Source organism: Mustela putorius, unplaced genomic scaffold (assembly GCF_011764305.1).
Source record: "Mustela putorius furo isolate JIRA1106 unplaced genomic scaffold, ASM1176430v1.1 tig00000275_pilon_pilon_pilon, whole genome shotgun sequence".
In the NCBI taxonomy this organism is placed as follows: Eukaryota; Metazoa; Chordata; class Mammalia; order Carnivora; family Mustelidae; genus Mustela; species Mustela putorius.
In genome coordinates this window covers 19,782,447-19,804,452 of record NW_025421341.1, presented here as the reverse complement: position 1 = coordinate 19,804,452, position 22,006 = coordinate 19,782,447, and the positions used below count along the sequence as shown (strand labels likewise).

The 22,006-nt window shown below is 41.7% G+C and overlaps 1 protein-coding gene across 13 annotated transcripts in view; it reads left to right on the top strand.

Annotated features, from left to right (window-relative positions):
• Window positions 1-2,481: 2,481 nt before the first annotated feature.
• Window positions 2,482-22,006, top strand: part of FN1 (fibronectin 1) — a 66,359-nt gene continuing 46,834 nt past the window's right edge. For 9 of the 13 annotated variants that reach the window (XM_004767000.3, XM_013063786.2, XM_004766995.3 and 6 more), the window contains exons 1-12: window positions 2,606-2,896; window positions 3,886-4,014; window positions 4,933-5,070; window positions 6,444-6,575; window positions 7,725-7,862; window positions 10,010-10,168; window positions 12,301-12,492; window positions 13,285-13,464; window positions 14,070-14,246; window positions 15,350-15,502; window positions 17,183-17,311; window positions 18,316-18,459. In XM_004767000.3, the coding sequence (XP_004767057.1) occupies window positions 2,749-2,896; window positions 3,886-4,014; window positions 4,933-5,070; window positions 6,444-6,575; window positions 7,725-7,862; window positions 10,010-10,168; window positions 12,301-12,492; window positions 13,285-13,464; window positions 14,070-14,246; window positions 15,350-15,502; window positions 17,183-17,311; window positions 18,316-18,459 (1,819 nt within the window). In that variant the 5' untranslated portion in view covers window positions 2,606-2,748. Of the gene's footprint in view, window positions 2,897-3,885; window positions 4,015-4,932; window positions 5,071-6,443; window positions 6,576-7,724; window positions 7,863-10,009; window positions 10,169-12,300; window positions 12,493-13,284; window positions 13,465-14,069; window positions 14,247-15,349; window positions 15,503-17,182; window positions 17,312-18,315; window positions 18,460-22,006 lie in introns of all 13 variants that reach the window. The other 4 variants (XM_004767001.3, XM_004766999.3, XM_004766994.3 and 1 more) reach the window with 1 other exon arrangement.

The window sequence follows — 22,006 nt, the reverse complement described above, 5'->3', positions numbered from 1 at the left end:
CAAGAAATGCAAGGGCATCTTGAACCCCAGGCATATCAGTTGAATTTGAACAGTCAGTGAGGTATTCAATATTTAGTTATCTCTCCAGTTAGAGATCATAGACTTACATAGTTACAAGGGATTTTGATAATGAAAGAATACCAAAGTAAGCCTTGTTACCTTAACTAAGGAAATATCTCTGTCTGCAAAGTTTAAGAAATGTAATAACAAAAAATTTCAAGGAAAAGGATAAACTTCCACACAGTCCTATAAAGCTCAGTCAAATGTTTTTATATTTTTGCTTATAATTTATAAGAGAAATGTTATTTCCTTAAACAAATTATTTTTCAACAGGATTGAAATAGAAAAATTTCTTTTGAAATGTAAGGTGTTCCTTTTTCCTCCAAACTTTCATATGTATATTATTCTAATGTATTTTGAGTACAGTAAATATATCAAACTATCATGCTTTTTGTTGACAAAATATTTTTGTAACCACTTATTTCCTTCCCCTAGAATATGTATTTAAAGAAGGCTTTAGCTTCAGGTTTATCTTGCTTACATCCTAATTTCCAGGTGTCCTTCCCTCTGGCTTCCCAGAAATTTACTAGGAAATTTTACAAGGGGCCCTTTTATATTTGAAAAAGAAAACTGCTTTGTCAAATGATGGTGAGAATTTTTTTTTTAATTAAAAACAACAACAACAACAACAAAAAACCTCTAACCCAGACAGGACTCTAAATTTGGGGAAATCCATGGCACTCTCTCAACTTGAAATGTTGGTCACAGATTACTCATGAAGTTATTTTATACTATTTGTTAGAAACTTATATTTGCTGTGGGTTTTTTTTTCCCCTCCGTGCATTGATAAAAACAAATGTTATTTTGTGTCTTTGATGTGTTGGCCATTTTGTAGACCATAGAGTTCTTTACCCTGTGGCAGTTACTGGAGGTGGAACTTTTGGAGAAAACAAGTACATGCAGAAAAATAAACATTTTGCCAGCAGCTTTCATAGGTTCTCAAAGGAAACAAGAGGTCTGTACCACTAACATAACTGGAAGGCAGAGCTTTGAGTTGGGGTCTCGTGGGAGTTGCGGAAGAAAATTGTGGAGTCCTCATCTTGAAGATCTTTTTAAAGTGTGACTTGTGTTTGTCTGAAAACAGACTGATGTGATGAGTTGCTAAAATGTTCTGAGTCTGCTCAGATTCCCTTTCAACCCCCTGCATTTAGAGAGAAAGAGGGAGAAACCTTAAATGGGAACTTTCCACATTCTTGGAATACAAAACAATGGAAGTATTAAAAAAAAAAAAAAGAAAGAAAGAAAGAAAAAGAAAATTGGCAGCAGAGGCTGGGGAAGGGCATTGTGATGAAACTGATGTCTACCAAATGAAAATGCCACATAAAAGCAAGGAAGGGACTATGGGGTGCTCGCTTCGGCAGCACATATACTTAAATTGGAAGAGACTATGGGAAGGAAGGCTGTACATGGTCTTTTCTTAGCTTTTAGTGAGTCACCAAGATCTCTGCTTTGTGTGTCACGGGAATGGTGACCGTGGGCAACGACATGAAGACCTTTCTCTCTCTACGGCCGGCCCAACTTCCCAGGTTTCAGATCGTCCACGACTGATCGCGCTTTGCTCGCCCATCCCGAGGACAGTCTCCTGCACATTTTAAAAAGCAAACTGCTGCTTTGTCCCTCCAAAAAGAAAACCAGTTCTTTGAATTTCCCCCCAGATCCTCCAAGCAGAACTTAGTAGAAGCTCATTAAAGAGACTTAGTAGAAGCTCATGAAAAAAAAAAAATCGCTTTCTTCCCTGTTCCCCAACTAGCCCTTCCTCAGAGCCGGGGAGGTACAGTGTTCAGCAGGGGAGAGGTCTGGAACGGGAAGCTGTGAAGGCAAAGAAAGTGAGTCCCAAGTCCGTGCACATTAGACCAAAAGAAAGGGAGCCGGAGGAGAGCCAGCCCCGCCCTGGGACTGCGAAGTCTACATTCCTACAGCTGCAAGGTGGTGGCTACTTTATGGTTTTTCCTCCCCCCCAAAAACCACTCCAGTGTGCAGACTTTCCCCCCACCCCCAGAGGTGACGCAATTCCTCAACCGCCCTAGCCCCCAGTAAAAAAGGAAAGGAAAGGAAAACCGGGGTGGGGGGGGGGTGCGGGGGTCCTGCAAACCCCTTCGCGTCGCACAACTCCAGCCCCTCCCTTTCCTCCCAGTCCACCCCTTTGCAGCCGCTTCCCATCCCTCCCCCTCAGCCCCAAGAAAGTTTGACGACCGCAAAGGAAACCGAAAAAAAAGTTCTCCAGCCCCAATCCTGGCGGGCGATCAGCATCTCTTTTGTTCGCAGCGAACCCACAGTCCCCCTGACGTCACCCGGAGCCCGGGCCAATCCGCGCGCGGTCGGCGGCGGCGGCGGCCCGAGGGTGGGGGGAGCCGGGCCGTCCCCCCTCCGCGGCGCCCGGGGCCTCGCGGGGGGCGGGAGGGGACCGTCCCATATAAACCCTGGCGCTCGGGACTGCGCCGCCCGCGCCGGCTGCGCTCTGCAGGGGGAAGAGAGGGAGCCCCAGGCGCGAGCGCGGGAGAGGGGACCGGCACCAGAACTTCCCTCGTCCTCTTCCCCTCTGTCCCTCCAGTCGTCCCCTTCCCCGTCCCCTGGCCCCCGCTTTCTTGGGGGCATCCACTCGCGTCTTCCCGCAGGTTGCAAAGGGAGCCAAACTTGGTGGCAACTTGCCTTCTGGTGAGGGTGTCTCTTCCCGCACCGCGTCTCAAGATGCTCAGGGGTCCGGGGCCCCGGCTGCTGCTGCTGGCCGTCCTGTCCCTGGGGACAGCGGTGCCCCCCACCGGAGCCTCGAAGAGCAAGAGGCAGGCTCAGCAAATCGTTCAGCCCCAGAGCCCCGTGGCTGTCAGCCAGAGCAAGCGTGAGTACTGACCGCGGGCTGAAACCGGCTGTCGCGGGGATGGGACCCGAGGCCACCCAAAGTTGGGCTGAAGTTCAGAGCGCGCGCGTGTGCGGCGCGTGTGCACGCCTTAATGAGGGCGACCGGCTCAGGACACAAAAGGCTCGTGGCTGGAGCAGGCTAGTTTCGAGAGCCTTAGAATAAACGCAGGCATTGGAGGACAGGGGTTTTGCGATGTCCCGCGGCGCCCTTGTCAACTCCGCTTATTCAAGTCGACCTCCTATGCATTCATCCAAGCTTACTTTAAAGAGGGAAGTGATGTATGCCTTCAGACTTTCCATTTGGGATTAGTGCGGCTCTTAAGTCTCGGCTTTTCTTTGTTACTAAACCATTGGCTTTTTTTTTTTTTTTAAATGGGGGTGGGAGGAGGGTGGCTCCATAGCGTTGTGGTTCCTAACTAACTTGAAGAGTTGTAATTGGTTCACAGTGCCTTGGGGCCCTTCGGGATACTTCTCCAAGAACTGAGATCGGAATTCCTCTTCCAGTTTTGCAAAGACACACCCTCCCTTAGCCTTGGCTAAAGGAAACTGCTTAAAGTCCGTTTTGATTTATTGCCCCCCCCCCCGCCGCTCCCCCGCCCAAAGCATTGAAGGCCCTTGCATATTTTTAAAAGTAATCCAGGTATCTGCTTTTCAAAATGTTTCTGTTCCTTTGATGGAGACCCTTGGCCCGATGGAAATGATATCATTGTAAATAACATTTATCTAAGTTAAAAGAAAATAAAGAAAGGAATACCTAAATATCTGTGTGTACAAATTATGGTTAACTCTTTAGATAGCTAATTTCTATATATTTTCGTGGAGTACTCTTTTTAATTCTGATGTTCTCATGATTAAGTTATTTTTCTAGGGTTGTTGCTTAATCTCATCAGTTTAGTTGTGCACGAAAATTCCATACTTTGGAAAAAGAAGATGCAGATGTAATTATTTTTTTTCTTCAATCATTTATAGCTGGTTGTTACGACAATGGAAAACACTATCAGATAAATCAACAGTGGGAGCGGACCTACCTGGGAAATGCCTTGGTTTGTACCTGTTACGGAGGGAGCCGAGGCTTTAACTGCGAGAGCAAACCTGAACGTAAGTGGTGGGAGCCTGGCAGTTAGTATCTTTGAATATATGGAGAACTGGTGCCTGATAATTAAACTTAGCATTGGTTATAAATTTTCCCAATAGAATTATCTGTCGTTTCCTCTTTAAAAACTGTTAGTAAGTTCTCCTATTCGCCTTCCGCATGTCGATTCTACCTTTACAACAGAAGAACCAGTGTGTCCCAAAGTAGTTCCGAGTCTTCTTTTTGTTTTATTGTCCTAAAGCCATTGAAGAGAAAAGGACAAATTTTGTGTTCTCCTCCAAAAAAATTGCTTATAAAATTTTAATTTATTAGAAAGGAATTTCAGAGCTTAAACTGTAAGATTATGGGCCAGGAAAACTCTTTGGGCACTAAACTGTGAAGTGATTTGTCAGCTGCAAAGAAAACCACTAACCACTTACTTCAAAGTGCCTGTTCTTTTAGGACCATTGTTCTGTTTCTCTTGTAATGACAGCACCTCCTCCAGAGAAGCCCTGATGAGGCTAGAATGGAAATAGTAGCATTAAGAAATGACAGTACCTGGTGGACGGTGGGGCTCTTCAGATTGTTTGCTTTTCATGTGGACCTCGGTTTGACCATCTGAGTCAGAGATCAGAATCTGAAACCTTCCTTCACAGTCTAGCCAGTCCTAAAGTAGGACTTAATATGGTTTTTTTCCTAAGGTCCTGAGAATCCTTCACAATAGAAATTCACTTACCAAAAAAGTGGAAAACTGGTCAAAATTCGAAAGCTGAGCTTTGTTAAAGCCTGGGGTAGAATTCAGATCTCCCGTTTAAGTTTGTTACATACTTGGTTGTACCATGCTACCCAGAACGGAAGACTGTGAGTGTTTCTTTGAAGGGATTAGTGGGATAGAAAAGCTTTTCCGGACTTGAGGCTCTCATGGACTTCCCTTGTCTCCTCAGCTGAAGAGACTTGCTTTGACAAGTACACAGGGAACACCTACCGAGTGGGGGACACTTACGAGCGACCTAAGGACTCCATGATCTGGGACTGTACCTGTATTGGAGCCGGGCGAGGGCGAATAAGCTGCACCATTGCAAGTAAGAAAGACATCGTGTGAGCTGATGCCAAGATAGCGTATATGTGACTTTCTCCATCGCCTTTGCTGTCACTTTCTGTTATGCATGACTGGTTTATGCCCAGGGGACCAGTTGCTCTTCTGTGGTCACCCACCTGGTCCCTGTGCTTCTGGAGGATGGTTCTGTGCACAGGGGGAAGCAGTCTGTATGGAGTTAGGAGTACCAAGGGAATCTCTGGAGTTCCATTTCAGTAAGAAATGTTCCGAGGAGTTGTCCGTTTTATATTACCTCGTTTAAATATAAATTTATATTTATATTACATTATTTATAATCAAGCCAGACTGATTAAGTGATTATGTGCAGTGATTAGGAAGATGGTCTGGAAGAGTGAATTAGCCATTCCGTGGTCGTCTCTTGCTTGTGAGTGAGAGACCTGTTGCCGTCTCATGGATATAGTCTGGTTTCTTTGAAACCTATAGTTTTTACCCAGGAAGCTAATCTCTCTGTCCTCAGGGGAAATATGGAATGATTAGCCTACTAGTGTTTCCAAGGACCTTTGGGCACTGTGCTGACTCTCATCAATTCTAGTTTAGTCAAGGCAACTTTCCACTGTGATTCACTGTGATTCACTTTGACCCTATGAACAAAGCATTTCGTTTGTTTAATCCAGCCTTTAAGTGTAAGTTACTTGAAAGGCTTCTGTCCAAAAGAACAAAGCAGTCCCTTGTGAACAGACCCAATCAGCTTTTCCCATATTTAACATTAGGGTTTATTCAAGTGTGTTGGCAGGCTGAAGAGTCCGTGGTCCATAGTGTTTGTAGTCTCGTGGGCATTCAGCCTTTGGATGTGCCACTGTGTTAAACAGCTTAGAAGAGTACCCAGATGTCCTTACCTGGGAGGTAGACATCTGTTTGATATCCTCCAATATGACATTTTTAACCTCTGGTAAAATATGGGCTCTCCCACTCCAGAAGGCTGGAAAGCTATGCCCAATGTGAGGTGGCCTTTTCATTCAGTCAGGCTCACCCTGCTGTGACTGTGGAGAGGGGGTCCCTGCCAGCTTTTCTTTCCTGCTGCTTTAGGACCCAATTTTCTGTGATCTCTCTGAGGAACCAGGATGTATGACCTCTTGCTTTGCCATTCAGTTTTCTGTGTGATTTCCCATCGTGCTTAAACAAGACATTTAATTGAATGACCCAAAATGACCAGCCCTATTAACTTTTCCCCTGCCTCTGATGGGAAGGCTGTCCTCTGTGTGCTCACTTTGTCTAACCCAAGTACCTGCTTAGCACATGGGGTGGAACATGAGATCTTTCCTTTCTTTCTTTCTTTCTTTTTTTTTTTTTAAATATTCTCTGTCTCTGTTTCTAACATTTGCTTTTTGTTTTGAACAGACCGTTGCCACGAAGGGGGTCAGTCCTACAAGATTGGGGACACCTGGAGAAGACCGCATGAGACTGGTGGTTACATGCTGGAGTGTGTGTGTCTTGGCAACGGGAAGGGAGAATGGACCTGCAAGCCCATAGGTGTGTGTCTCTGAGAGATGAGTGAGACGTGGGGAGGCACAGTCACGGTGCTGGGTCAACCCAAAGCCACGTGGCCACAAGATCCGGATTCCAATTCAAAAAAGAATGAAATGGAAATTTTCAAATACTGAAATAGTTTATAATCCTAAAGGATTAGGATTCTTCATAGTCCTGAAGTCCTGGAGGAATCAGATCAAAAAGTACTAAGCATTGATGGAAGTCTTAATTTTGTTTCAAAAGCACAAGATAGAATTGAAAGATTTAGGAAAAAGTCATTTCTTTTGTCTCAGATTTCCCCTTGGTCAAGATGTAAATTATTTGAAAGGAAAAACAATATATATATATATTTATCTGAGAGAGAGAGTATGTGTGAGAACTGGTGTTGGGAAAAAGGGCAGAGGGAGAGGCAAACTCCCCACTGAGCAGGAAGCCTGTTGTAGGACTTGATCCCAGGACCCTGGGATCATGATCTAAGCTCAAGGCAGATGCTTAATCGACTGAGCCACCCAAGAGCCCGCAGTGGTGCTTTTGACATATTGTTCTCTTGGAACATGCTGGACCGAAACAGTGCTGTGTGTTCTCTGTCACACCTTAGGGATTTTTTTCTTCACAATGAAAATTTTTGAGCTGCTTTAACCTCAGTGTTCAGTTGGATCCTATAAACACAAATCTGAGTTTCTGTCTATAACTTGTACTATGTTTACTTCTTGTTCGTGAATTCAAAGGCTTTTATTTTGCTTTATGTTGTAGCTGTTTTTCCAGAAATCAAAGTTTCGACAGCTTTGTCTTGTTTTTTTACGCATTTATAATTAAGATTAGAATTGTGCAGTCTCCCTCAGACGAACATATACATGCATCGTTTGCGCCCCAGTAATGGTGTGAACAGTGGTCCTAGCTGAATGTACCCAGTCCATGTACTTATTAGGAGAACAGGAATTCTGCCTGCCGAGTTGGCTTGATCTTTCTTTCACTTTGGTTACTTACTGTGTGCTTAGTTACAGGGCGTGCCTTTCTTTTTGAACAGAGTACCACTTAAAAAAAAAAATGCGGCTGGATTTTTGCTTACACGATACACTTTAAATTACAAGGAAACTGCACAGTTCAAAATAACTTTTTTTTTTCCTGTTTTTCATCCAAATTTCCCTACAGCTGAGAAATGTTTTGATCACGCTGCTGGGACTTCCTACGTCGTTGGAGAGACCTGGGAAAAGCCATATCAAGGCTGGATGATGGTGGATTGTACTTGTCTGGGAGAAGGCAGTGGACGTATCACCTGTACTTCTAGAAGTATGTTTTAGCTCTTTATGCTCAAGATGAGGCCAGGTATTGTTTTCTGGATTCCTAGAGAGACTTGTAATGTGCTGTCACTTGGCACACACCTGATACACCAGCAGGTTTTTGTAACATTTGGACGTCAAGAAAAATCCACCATCAATTTATTCTGCTTCTTCAAAGAAAAGACCTTTAATAAGGTCTTAGGCTATCCGCTGCTAAGAAAGAACCCAAACATTCATTCAAAGGCCAAATGTGTTGTGGACTTGAAGATTAGTTGCAAATGTTTGATCTAAAGTATCACTGAGCTCTTTTCCAAGTATTAAGACCAAAGAAATAATTAAAATAACATGCAAAGACCTCTTTGGGTATGTTGATACTTTTGACAGAATGGGGCAAAGCTCTGAAGTCTTAGGTCTCCTTCTCTGTTTGAAACTTAAATAAGGCATATTCATTGACAAAACTGATAAAAATAAAAAGTACTTACAGGTTAAAATTATGTGACTACCTGGGGTTCAAGACAGTGTCTCTTACCCAAAGCTTCGATATAGGCTTATTAGTGCCATAAAGAAGCTGGCTTCTGGTACCTCTTCTGTTCCTGCCAAGTTTGCCTCTGGGCCCATGTTGCTTTGGGGACCCAAGGCTCCTTTTTTGAACTTTCAAACCAGTAGCAACTATAGAATTTACTGAAGCAAAACAGCCATTAACAATTGGTGTTGCAAATAAATCCTAAATCAAATCTAAATACATTGAACCTATTTTCTTTATTGAGTTTAAAGTATTTATCTTAAAAAGTTCATCATCCAAATTTGAGTTCTTTGCTAATAAAAAAAGTAAGTCTTTCACAGAAAGTGATAATAATTCTGACAGAGTCTTTCCCAGAAACTTGCTGGCTCATTAGATCTTTTGCATTTAAAATGTTATTATGATCATCAGACTTTCAAGACCTTGGTGGCAATTACTCAAACCCTCATCTATTATTCAAAGCTCTTCTAATAACAAGTTTGAGAAAAGTTCCTCAAAGCAAATTCATTCATTCCATAAAATTTTGTGAGTCCCTACTGTGTATGAGACTGTATAGGACCACAAAACTGAACTGGACATTAGCCCAGCCTCCAAAGAGTACTTAGTAAGTCGGTCAGGGAGATGAGAAAGGCTTAGATGTATTCCTCTCCCACAAGGTCCAGTATTAAGGGCTTCAAGACGAATATTGAAAATGTGCTATGGGGGTTCAGTGAAGACCATCCTTCTAGTTGGGGATTTGGGGAAAAGCTGTAAGCAGCCATAATATTTTCATCCAGACCTCCCTTCTGGTGATAGATCAATGTGGGTGTGTATTTGTGTAGACTTACTTCAACCATCTAATTATTTTCTCTCATCCAGGGCAGTGACTTTCTGATTCATACACAAATCAGATCCTTCCTTCTTTCACTGTAGCATATGGGCAAAACTGGATTATGACTGAAACCATCTATTTGCCAGATAATTGAACACATAGACTGATGGCAGTTTAGCTTTTACCATTCCACTGAGCAATTAAAAAAAAAAAACATTTTATTGATGATTTTAAGTAGGTGTGTGTTGAGAAAGGAGAGAAGAGAAATTTTAGTCAAAGGAGTGGTAGTCTCCTGAATTTTCTTACAAAGCAAATGAAGAAAGAGATGCTGTTATCTTTTTATAGCTTCTTTAGGGAATTGGGGGAGACCTTTTGAAACCTAATTGCCTCTATTGTTTCTTAATTTCTAATGAGGGACCTCTTTCGAAAGGACAGTCATGTAGTAATCACCAGGAGAAAACAGGGAGAGCCTGGGAAGGAAAGAGAGGGGAAAATAGAGAGCCAAAGAATGAATTTGATCAAAGGACCAATGTGAAAACAATTTTTTTTTAAATTAACAAATGAAAGACGACGAAAAAGTATTTTGGCAGACAGAGAAGTGAAACAAGACTAAATCATCCAAAATCACACATCTCCCTTTCTGCAGGAACAAATGGAATCCTGTGACACCAGGATTATGTATAAACATATCACCAAAATAGAACTCACCAAACTTTAAACCATGACCTTCTTTTGGGGTCTACCCTCCTGCCTCCCCACCTACCCCCCCCACCTCTGCCTCCACTTGACCTGACTTGCATATTTAAATGCTTCCTTTCTGAAACAGACCGCTGCAATGATCAGGACACCAGGACATCCTACCGAATTGGAGATTCTTGGAGCAAGAAGGATAATCGGGGGAACCTTCTCCAGTGCATCTGCACGGGCAATGGCCGAGGGGAGTGGAAGTGCGAACGCCACGCGTCTGTGCAGACGACATCCACTGGTGAGGCGCAGAGCTAGCGGGGCCGGAAACAGGAAGTCATTTCAAAACGTATTTCTGCGAATCCATCATTCCTTTGACCTGCCATTTGAGGATGAGTTGCTGGGTTTCTGCTAAACATCTGAGTTCATTTACAGATGTTGGTTAAGACATATTTTGTTTAGTATCAGTTTTTAAATTTAAATAAAAATTAGAATAAACGTCTTGGGAAGGTGGAAGCAGTTTTAGCCCCAAGAGTGTAAACGGACCTTTAAGGAAATGCTAATATTATAAAACCTACACAATTTCTATGGAGATATATACTCACCCATACACATTCCCATGCAGATGCATTTTTAATACCTAAAAGGGATTTTAATGGGAATGAAGGAGTTATGGTGAGTTACATGACTACATGATTCTTCTGCTAGGACAAGGGAAAGAAGTACATTTCTTCTTTTGCAAAATGGAATATATTTCCTTGTCCTGACATTCAGCTCTCTTTGCAGTGGAAACAATCCTTTATGTGTGGTTTCCATGCTCCAGCAGACTTTGTTGCATTCCATAAAATAATGCACAATCATTTTCTTCATGTATTGGCATTCACAATTTGAGAAATTCAGAGGATGCCTAGAGATGAGAATGAATGACACAATGTCTAAGCATTTAAAACAACAAAAAAAGAAGTTTTTATTACTTCTAGTGCAAGAATGAGATCTTTGCATTGTAGCTTGTTTTGTAAGAGTCTGAAGACAGAAATAGGACACTCGAGGGTGTGTACTTGCTACCATTCCTAATATGTTCTCATCAGGTTTTCACTACATAATATACTAGCCTTGTTGCTTAGCCCTTTATCAGTCAGTCAATTAGCTAAAAATATTTATTATTTATTTAGATTTTTCTCCTTTTGATGAGTTTTCATCTTGTTCTGAGCACTTCCGAAGGTGAACAAGATTAGATTGGATAGTCTCTTTGAGTTATTTGATTATTATCAGTGAAATTACTGTCATCCAAAGAAACAAACAAATACAAATATCAATCTCCTGAAATAGTTTAAGAGGGTAGTTGGGGTTTGAAGGGGTAAAGATTCAATAAATGTTGACTATTTCTATTAATATTATGAATAGTGTATGGAAAAGTTTCTGTTATTCAAAAAAGGTTGATAAACACTGGGATTAAAAAAATGTGGAACGTCCTCCTGTCGGATCTTTACGTTGCCTTGCATTGTACCTCTTCAGTGGAGTATATTAATACAAATGCCATCTCCCCCATGGGTGTGGCCCTGGGACCAGTCATCTGTGCAGTGTCTTTGGGTTCTCATGTTGAGCAACACTTAGGTAGATGGTGAATTCAATCTACCCATTATCCTGGTGTCAGTTCTGACTCTTCTTCTGCAGGCCTGGTCTTTGGAAGAACAGATTTCCAAAATCTTAAAAAAATCAACATATTCTGTTGTCTTACTCTGAAAGGAAAGCTATGTTAAGAGGATTGATTGGTTTTAGAAACACAACAAGCAAATTCCCAAATACTCTTGGGAGGAAACAAAATGTGGAAGGAGGGGCAACTTCTAGAGAATTCCGGGGTATTCTCTGAAGAGCTCAGAATTAAACAGATGACCATAGGTCTCATACAGAGTGGTAGGCACTTCTCAAAAACAATACTGGGAAGAGAAATGTTCAGTGATATTGAACTTAATGGGAGCTTCTAAGAGAGCAAGTGTGAGAAGAAGGGAGAGGCATGAAGACAACACAGGGTACATGAGCGCTTGGGGAGATGAGGCATAGAGCAAAGAAGGAAGTGAAAGGAACTTGTGGTGGAGGATTATGAAGGAGAGCGCCATGAGCTTCCCGGAGCGAGTGCGGAATTGTTGAGGGCATCTGCTCTGTTGACTGACAGGATAATGTCTGGGATTTAGAAATCCCAATAGCTCCAGATGAGCTGGAAGATGGAGACCATTTGGTGGACTCCTACAGATTATTTCCTAGGCTGAGTGTAGAAGCTAATGCAGAAAGGGAGGGGCATTTCTTTCCAGTTCCAGGTCAGTACCACCATGGATTTCAGAGTGATCTGTGTGGGACCTTGAGGATCCCAAGTCCAGAAGAGTTTATTTGTTTTCTCTTATCCGGTTTTTTAACTGCCTTTTCTCATGCTCCTAGGATCTGGCCCCTTCACAGATGTCCGAACGGCCATTTACCAGCCCCAGCCTCACCCCCAACCTGCTCCGTACGGCCACTGTGTCACAGACAGTGGTGTGGTTTACTCTGTGGGGATGCAGTGGCTGAAGACACAAGGAAATAAGCAAATGCTTTGCACTTGCCTGGGCAATGGAGTCAGCTGCCAAGAGACAGGTCTGCATTGACTTTTCAAAAAATAGTACTGATAACTTCTTATTACTTAATTTTTGAAAGGCAATACATTCATCTACCAAAAAAGAAAGAAAGAGAGAAAGAGAGAAACAGTAAAAAACAAACCAGAAAAGCTTATAATCTTTCCACCCTGTGATAACAACCAGGGTTGGCATTTCATATATTTTCTTCTAATCTTTTTAATCTATGTAGTTTCTTTCCTGTAGTGGGAATTCAGCTGCTATGTATTATCTTTATTTGTCTAAAATGTTGTAACAAGAGGGTTGCCTTCTGAATAGCAAATCAACCATATTGTAAACTCTAAATCGCCAATTTCTGGAGCTTCGCAAGTGTAAACTTCCCTCAACAACCTAATGCATTGTCTCTGGGCTAGAACGTGGTAGTAATGATAATTGGAACGTTCAGGACACTTGACTTTTCCCTAGAAGAACCTCATATGTTTATTAAGGCACCAACAGTGTCGTCTGTATCCCTCCAGTATACCTTAAGCAGCATTCTTAATGAACCTGTATTAATATACCTTTACAAATGGGGAAACTGAGGCATAACAGCCAAGGTGGCAACAAAGGACACAGGCAAAAGAACTCAGGCATCCCTCTAGGCACAAAGGTCAGGGTTCCTGAGTAACATGTTTTGGCTGACATTAACTAGGTGGTGATCTCTACTAGTAGCTTGAGGGCACACGCTCCGTCTCAATTAAGCTAGGAAGAAGCAGCTCCTGGTGAGACATAAATGCAGACTTATTTACCGAGAGCCTTTTGGTTATGCTTGTAGCCGTCACCCAGACTTACGGTGGCAATTCCAATGGGGAGCCTTGTGTCCTACCGTTCACCTACAACGGCAGAACATTCTACTCCTGCACCACGGAAGGGCGGCAGGACGGCCACCTGTGGTGCAGCACCACCTCCAATTATGAGCAAGACCAGAAATACTCCTTCTGTACAGACCACACCGGTGAGTCTCCCCAGGGGGAAACAGAGCAGTGAGAAAAAGCCATTTCTCCTATTTCCATTGGCCAGGCTTCCAGCCATTCATCTTGAGGCTGCCAAAGAAGTAGTACTTTTGTTCCATTTGAACCCAAGAGACATGAAGCTAACTTAGCCCCTGAAGACCCTTCCTGGCTCTCCAGTCCTCCTGGGAAATGACACCCAGGGGAAAGCCCTCCAGGTCAATTCTATTTGACCCAGTTGGGATTCTGATGTGATTAAAGATACAGTATATTAAAATCCATAGGCGATCCCACAGGGCTCAAGAATATACAGGATGGACGCCTCGGAGCCTCTGCTGCTCTTCTGGTTAAAACTGTTTTATTCCCAGCAACCATTTGATCTTTTCTCTTTGGGCTAGGAAAATGAGAGGGGATTCAAGTCTGTTTTGAAGGTAGAAGGAGGAATCGCTAAGGCAGCCTACAGCTCTGTGATCAGGCCTTCTTGATTAGGGGGGTGGATTCCCTGTGAATTAGCTCCAGAACCCCGGCTTGCTCGGAGCCTTCCTATCTTTGCACCCCGCTGTGCTCCGCTGTAATACTCGTCTTCCTATTTGTGTCCTCTTCTGGGCAGTTTTGGTTCAGACTCGAGGTGGGAACTCCAATGGTGCCTTGTGCCACTTCCCCTTCTTGTACAACAACCACAACTACACGGACTGTACTTCCGAGGGCAGGAGGGACAACATGAAGTGGTGTGGAACCACGCCCAACTACGACGCTGACCAGAAGTTTGGATTCTGCCCCATGGCTGGTAAGATGAAGCCCTTTAGGCACCCACTTACGATTTAAGACAGAAGAAGAGTGTCCAGTTTACTCCCAGTACGCCCATTCAGTCTTAATTTTCAGACAGCACAAAACTTCATGAGGTATACTTATATATCTGTGTAAGTGTATATATTATTACATAAATGGTATGTATATTATATATGTATAGTATATATAATATATATTTTATTTAGCATATAATTATTTATGTAATCATAAAATCCTTTTGATATAATTTAATATCCAAAAATATATAAATACATTAAATACACTTTTTAAGACATCTGGAAATGCACATTTTTCACAAGTTTGTCATTTGTAAGGAACACATAGCTGAGTATCTTAACACATTTCATGTGTAACTGCTGTAGTCACAGTCCTACTATATTTACACCTAACCGTGGCTCAACTAGAATACATTCTCTCACTTATGAAATACCAAAATGGCACAAACTCTGTTTTCTGAAAAGTATGGGATCTTTTCTGGTTTCAAGAGGGATATAGTTGGTATGAATGGTGAAAGGGAAGCCAATACCAAAACCTCTTGTTTTCAAATCTCAAGAACCCCACAAGTTACATTTGATCGAGAACCCCACTTGCACTGTTATCAAGTGTCTGTATAAGGCACTGAAACCCAAGAATGCTACTTACACTCACTTTTATTTTTTCAACAAATACATTGTTGGATTAAGAAGAAAACCATGCTTTCCCTTGCAATTCTCTACCCAAATACATAGTTTCCCTTTGGGATCGAATAAAGCAGAACTAGAAAAAGTTATGATGCAGTAGTCAACATCAGTTTTCTAGAACATTGCAGACCCGTTGTGTGCATGTGTAGGTATTATCATGGTTTAACATGGCCCTCACCTTTCCTGCAATTATTCCCCAAAACATACTTCACCTTTGGACTAGGTTTGCTCTCTTTAGGACTCAAAACTCTACACATACATGCCCACAGTGGCGCTGAGACTTCTTTAAGGCACACCAGACTGCTTTCCAAGTGAGAGTTGTTAGGATAACCAAGCTAGATGGATAATAGTGTGTATGTTTTTAGGTCTTGTGATCATTTCTCCATCCATTTCCACACAGCGCACGAGGAAATCTGCACAACCAATGAAGGGGTCATGTATCGCATTGGAGATCAGTGGGACAAACAGCACGATATGGGTCACATGATGAGGTGCACATGCGTCGGGAATGGTCGTGGAGAATGGACTTGTGTTGCCTACTCCCAGCTCCGAGGTATGCTAGCTCATTGATGAGAACTTTTGAGAGGACCAAGTTTGTAGGGGAAAACTTGTACTTTACCAAAGTAGGAGAGGAAGTAGGCATTGCCATGCCATGAGTCTCCTGGACACCTTGAGCTTCTCATGTCAATAGCCAGTGGAGAAAAGCTGGCAAAGCAATTCTAAAATTCAGAGGCATTCCCAGGAGGTAAGTACTTACACTGAGCTGAGAAGATGACTCCAAAGGCTGGAACACAATCATCTGATCCTTTTAGCTTTTCGTTAGGCTATTGGAGTCACATTTAGAAAAGATTGGATAATTTCTCTAAAGAAAAGAGACTTTGCTATTTTTTTGAAAAGATTTTATTTATTTATTTGAGAGAGAGAGAGAGAGAAGAGTACGTGCACAAGTGGAGGGAGGGGCAGAAGTAAAGGAAGAAGATGCAGGGCTCGATCCCAGGACCCTGAGATCATGACTTGAGCTGAAGGCAGATGCTTAACGGACTGGGTCACCCAGGTGCCCTGAGACTCTGCTGTTCTGACATGAGACCTTTGTGAGTCCAAACTGAAGGTGACAGAAACTTACTTCTTTTGCTCAGAGCATTTTTTTCCCCTTTGGATCCTAGTATATAATAGAGATGATGATTTATTAAAGCCATTTTAGTACTTCTGTTTCTTTGACTTGAAAACGAAGATTTAGGTAGAACTCTGAGCTAATAAATAGTTCATGTAACTGGTATGTTGACATTGGCCTGAACTTGTTCTCCTTTTGTGAGTAACACACTCCAGTAATAATAATTCCATATGAGGTTGCCGAACTGAAAGGAACCCTAGAAAGACATATAGACTAATTTTTCACTTACCAGATGAAGAAGCTGAGAGACCTCAAGGGGAAAGTAATTTTTTCAGGATTTCTCAGAGAGTTAGGAACAGAGTTGCCCTAATTTTCTTTTTACTTTCACAAACGCCATAGATGTTATTCTATTTCCCATATCCAAGTATCTCCCCACCCCTGCCATTCCAAAGATCAGACCATCACACCATGTTGGGTGTTCCATAAGAATGTTTGATCTTCCTCCCAATTTCTCAGAGCAAGCAGAGATCTGACGGACATTATCAATGGAGCAAAAACTTCTCCAGAAGTGAAATATGCATTTGTTCAAAAATCGCCTTTCCACAGGAAGGCATTTTTACCGCATTCTGTAGCTGTATGCACTTTGACCTCTGATACTTAAGTTTATAAGAAAGAGTTTATGAAAGAATTATTTTTTCCAAAAATTGTATTTCTGACTAAGCTTTAATAAAGTGTTCGTTCTATGCTAGTAGAATAGTAAGTTTAGTGGGAGGTGTTATAAATTAGTGGAAACAACTGTGTGCTTTGAATAGCATGGTATTTTGGGGGCACCTGGGTGGCTTAGTTGGTTAAGCATCCCGCTCTTAATTTGAACTCAGATCATGATCACAGGGTTGTAAATTTGAGCACCCCATCAGGCTCCACACTCAGCGTGGCATCTGCTTGAGATTCTCTCTCTCTCTCTCTCCCTCTGCCCCTCCCCCAACTTGTGCATGCAAGCACGTGCGCGCGCTCTCTGTCTAAAATAAATAGATCAATCTTTTTTTTAAAAAAGCATGACATTTTTTAATTTTATTATGAAACTTAAAAAAGCTCTTCACCTCCCCACTGTTTCCTAAACAGATCAGTGCATTGTTGACGACATCACTTACAACGTGAATGACACATTCCACAAACGTCATGAGGAGGGACACATGCTGAATTGTACCTGCTTTGGTCAGGGCCGGGGAAGATGGAAGTGTGATCCCGTTGGTAATTAGCCTTCGTGTCTCTAGATGGTTTTGGATGCTGGGACTAGTTAACAAGTTTCAGATAAGGAAAGCTAGTTCATGACTTCAGACTTTGATCAGTGTGTTGCCGAGAGCTTTGTAAAAATCTTTTCTCTAATCATGACGCAGTATATCAACTTGATATTGGTAGTCATCTATTGTTATGAGTCTAGTAACATGCAGGTTTATTTTAATAGAATAGAATCAGTTCTTTGGTTCTGGATCATAAAGAGAATCCATGTTATGAAGGAGAACCTTCCTTTGCTGACTGTGTAGATTCTCGTGCCAGGAAATACCTCCTTCCAAAGACTGTATTTTTCTTGGCTGTCCTCTATAATAGATCTAAGCAAATAGCGAAGGTTGAGCCCTAATAGAGCTGTGGGCCAGCTTTAAGGTAACCCATTAATATTCCTTTACTAAGAGAGACCTGTTGCTCACTAAGAAAACAAACTAATCAGATGAGTTTGTTTGACCTGAGATTATCAAAGCTGAGACAGAGTCCTGAGAGGTCTTTTCAGAAGCTGCTCAGCAAGTATTCATAGTGAAAATCTAGTTCATTCATTTACATGTAAAACTAAGCACTCCAAAATTTAAAGAGGTATATAGAGTGATATTTTGTCCTTACTATTCAAATGGTAAGTCAGTTTCATTCATGTTGGAAAAATATATCTAAGTTAGTTTTCTCAAATTGGTATTCAGAATGTCAGGATATCCTGAAATCTAAATTACAAAATTTTTATTTAGAACTACTATCTTTTTAGAAGACCAAACATTTTTTCCAGTGGGTACTTATTTACTGCTAGCTATCCTTTAAGGTAAAAGACAGGAACAAAATATTTTGTAACCACATATATTTGTGAGGACACCTGCAAGTTCCCATTGAAACTAAGAATGTATGCTCCCTTTCCCACTTGCTGGAGCACACTGAAATTTGATTTGTAGCTCTCCATCTTCGATGACGCTTCTTTCACTTTGTATATATTTTAGACCAATGCCAGGATTCAGAAACCCGAACATTTTATCAAATTGGAGATTCGTGGGAGAAGTATGTGCACGGTGTCAGGTACCAGTGCTATTGCTATGGCCGTGGCATTGGGGAGTGGCATTGCCAGCCTTTGCAGACCTATCCAGGTAAGTAGCTAGATTCGTGCAAACTGACAGCTTCCAACTCAGTTGTAAAAACTGGGCAGGATCCTTATTTTTAATACTCTGGTCCCTGAATCAGCCTCTCCTCTTTCTCCTCTTTTTCGCCGATCACTATCTAACAATCGGATTTTTGACTCAAATGATTTTCTTTCCTCCCCAGTCAAGTAAAAGATGTGCGAGGCTGAGAAAATATGCCTGTGTGTCAGTTTGTTTCTGAACACTCTAGAACATCCCATAAGTTTAAAACCTCCAGCTAATTGGATCTCCCGTCGGCACATGTAAATAAAAACCGTGCAGTGAGCTACCCTAGGAGCGAAGTGTTGGCATTTTATGTTATGACTCTTGAGGGAGAGATTGGATACAGAGATGACATGGAATATAATGCAGGGTATGTGTGTTCAGTCAGCATTTCAACCAGGGCCTCTTTGTGTCAAAATTTTCATTTGTTTGATCAACTGGAGTCTAGAACAAAGTATTCTGGGTCAAGAGTTGAGTAATTCGGTCAATTTTCTGCCCACGCAGTTCAAATACTCCCAAATGGTTATTGCTGGTATTTTGTTGTTGTTGTTGTTTTTAAGGTCATAGGACATAATGCCTAGCTATAGGTGTGATTAACTCATTTAGAAAAAAAAAAAACAGATTTATGGAGCGTCTGGGTGGCTCAGTGGGTTAAGCCTCTGCCTTCGGCTTGGGTCATAGTCTCAGGGACTTGGGATCAAGTCCTGCATTGGACTCTCTGCTCGGCTTGGAGCCTGCTTCTGCCTCTCTTTTTTCTGCCTGCCTCTCTGCCTACTTGTGATCTCTCTGTCAAATAAAAAAATAAAATCTTAAAAAAAAAAGAGAGAAAAGAAATCAGATTTTTAAAATTTAATAATAATTAGGAAGCTTTCATCTTTAGGTGCCAGTTATTTGAATAACTACCGAGGTGCAAAGCCTCCTAGAACTCTGTTGACTTTAGACTAGAAACATGGCCCACATTCAGAAACAAAAACAGGTTTTCCTAGCATAGAACCTGCCTCTGACAGAAATTAAGATTAAGTAATCTCAATCCCTTCATAGTGTAGTAAGAGATTCACTATCTCGAGAACCAGGTATGGAACAATTTGATCGAAGTTAGAGTTTGCCGAAGTCATGGGTCCCAGCTGTACAGGTGCTATGAAAGAGATCCATGTCAGGCTCTACTCGTCAGCTTCTCATCTGTAAAACGGGGAGGTTAAAGCTGATTGCCTTTAAAGGTCCTTCCAGCACTAACTATCTAACAGACCTCTGATCCTAAATACTAACCACCCAGATACACCCTTTCCACAGACTTGGAAGAAACTCGCTTCTCCTCAATCCCTCAGTCACTGTCAGAGTTGTCGAAGGTGACCTTTGTCTTAAGCCCACAGCATAAATGAACTTGGCTCTTAAGTTGTATTTTTTTTTTAAGATTTTATTTATTTATTTGACACAGAGAGAGAGATCACAAGTAGGCAGAGAGGCAGGCAGAGACAGAGGAGAAGCAGGCTCCCCGCTGAGCAGAGAGCCCGGGCTCGATCCCAGGACCCTGAGATCATGACCTGAGCCAAAGGCAGAGGCTTTAACCCACTGAGCCACCCACGTGCCCCCTTAAGTTGTATTTTATGACAGATTTGGGTGTAGGAATCACTTAAAATAATTTTTTTGTTTAATAATTTTTTTTTAAATCTATAGAAAAACCTTAAGTGCATTGGTTTTCTTCTTTAATGAGGCAACTAAAGAATAGAAACGTTTAAAGAAATGCTCTCTAGTTTCTGTGTTTCAGATTGTTACTGGTGTGACGGTTTGTTGAAAATCATCCTCAATGATTTTAGAGAGAAATGTTTTTTCTCACTTTAAAACTAGCCTGTTTCTCAAAGCCAGAAGCATTTTCCACTGGAAGCATTTTGGTGAACACGACCAGGGTAAAATCTAGGTGGAAAGGAAAGAAGCCTTCTGCTTTGGAGTTTTACAGGTTGAGTTTGCTCCTGCTTTTTAAAAAAGGCTCAGAGGAATGCCCAGTGAACATGGAGGAGGAGATTTAGAGAGGGGGTTGATATTTGCCCTCGGTACGAGGCTGGGTGCTTATCTCTGTGTCTGGTTTACTCAATGGTTCACGCCTAGTACACGGGGCTTTCTGAGTGTGAGAAGAGTAAGGGAGTCACAGATGACCAGGAGACTGTCTCTGAGCCTTGCCCCATAGGCTCCGCCCAGGGAGGATTTGATGGAGTTGTTCAAAGGAACAGAAGATAAGAGGCATTTGGTTTGTCAATAAACAGCTAGGAAAAGCACAGATCTCAGCAAATAAAAGAGAGAAAAAAGGACTGAGTCACAAACGCATAAATATTTAACTTCCTCAGGGTCATCGTTACTGGAAATGATTCCTTTCAGCCTTACTTTAAACCGATTTTAAAAGTATACACGTCGTGTCATATTTTTACTTAACGGTTTTCTGGTTAAGCTTGGTCAGACTGAGTAAGAGAGGAAGTCAAGTTTTTACAATGGTAATTGCTAGTATACACCACTAGATTAATTTTAGTTTTATTGAATCTAACTGATGTAAATGATGTCGGAATTTTCAGACTTCCTGTCTTCAGATCATATGTAGATTAAGGTAGAGTGGTAATCAGAATTGAGTTGACCTTACAGATGATGGACACAGTCTCTTTTCTTTCTGAACAAAAATATACTAAATGCATGAACCCACACAGCTGTTCAGTGCAACCCCCTTAAGGGTGGGCTGCGGTACAAGTGTGAATTTCAAAACAATTTCGAACCAATGCTTTAAGTTTTAGAAAGAAAAGAAACTTCTGTAGTTTTGCTCCATCACGGAGGTAAAAACCACTGAGTCATCTTTTCCTCCCCACCACCTCCTCCTCACGGACCCAGGAACATGATCAGGGTTAAAGGTGAGCAGTAAAAGACATTCATACTGTCTTTCGGAAACTTAATAGACATTTTACCATCAAAACTTTTGGTTTTAATTAAAGGCTGGGTTTTTTTTTGGAGCAGTTCCCAGCAAAATTGAAAAGAAGGTACAGAGCTTTCCCGTGTAGCCCCTGCCCTCACACATGCCCAGGCACCTGTTACAGATAGTCCCCTCTGGCGTGTGCATTGCTTACAGTGGAGAAATCTGCATTGGCACTGTTTTCACCCAAAGTCTGTGGTTTAACTAAGGATCACTCTTGGTGTAGTACATGCTGTGGCATCACAAACTTCTTCCTCCCTTTAAATCGTGATTGTCAAACTATATAAAATACATATCAGATGTCTTTTTATTTAAGGAAATCATAGTAGGAATTCTTTAGAGAATCGATATTTAAACAACCTTAGGCCAATTATTGTAAAGAATTTAAGGACGTGATATTCCTGTATTTACTGATGTTCCCAGAAGTCACGTCTCTGACATTTTACTTCATTATATGTCTTATTTTTTTAAATTTATTAAATTAAATAAATTTAAGTACACTTGTATTTGCAAGGATCTTCATGAACAGAAGGGGTAATTTAAAAAATGACGTGTAATTAACTTCTG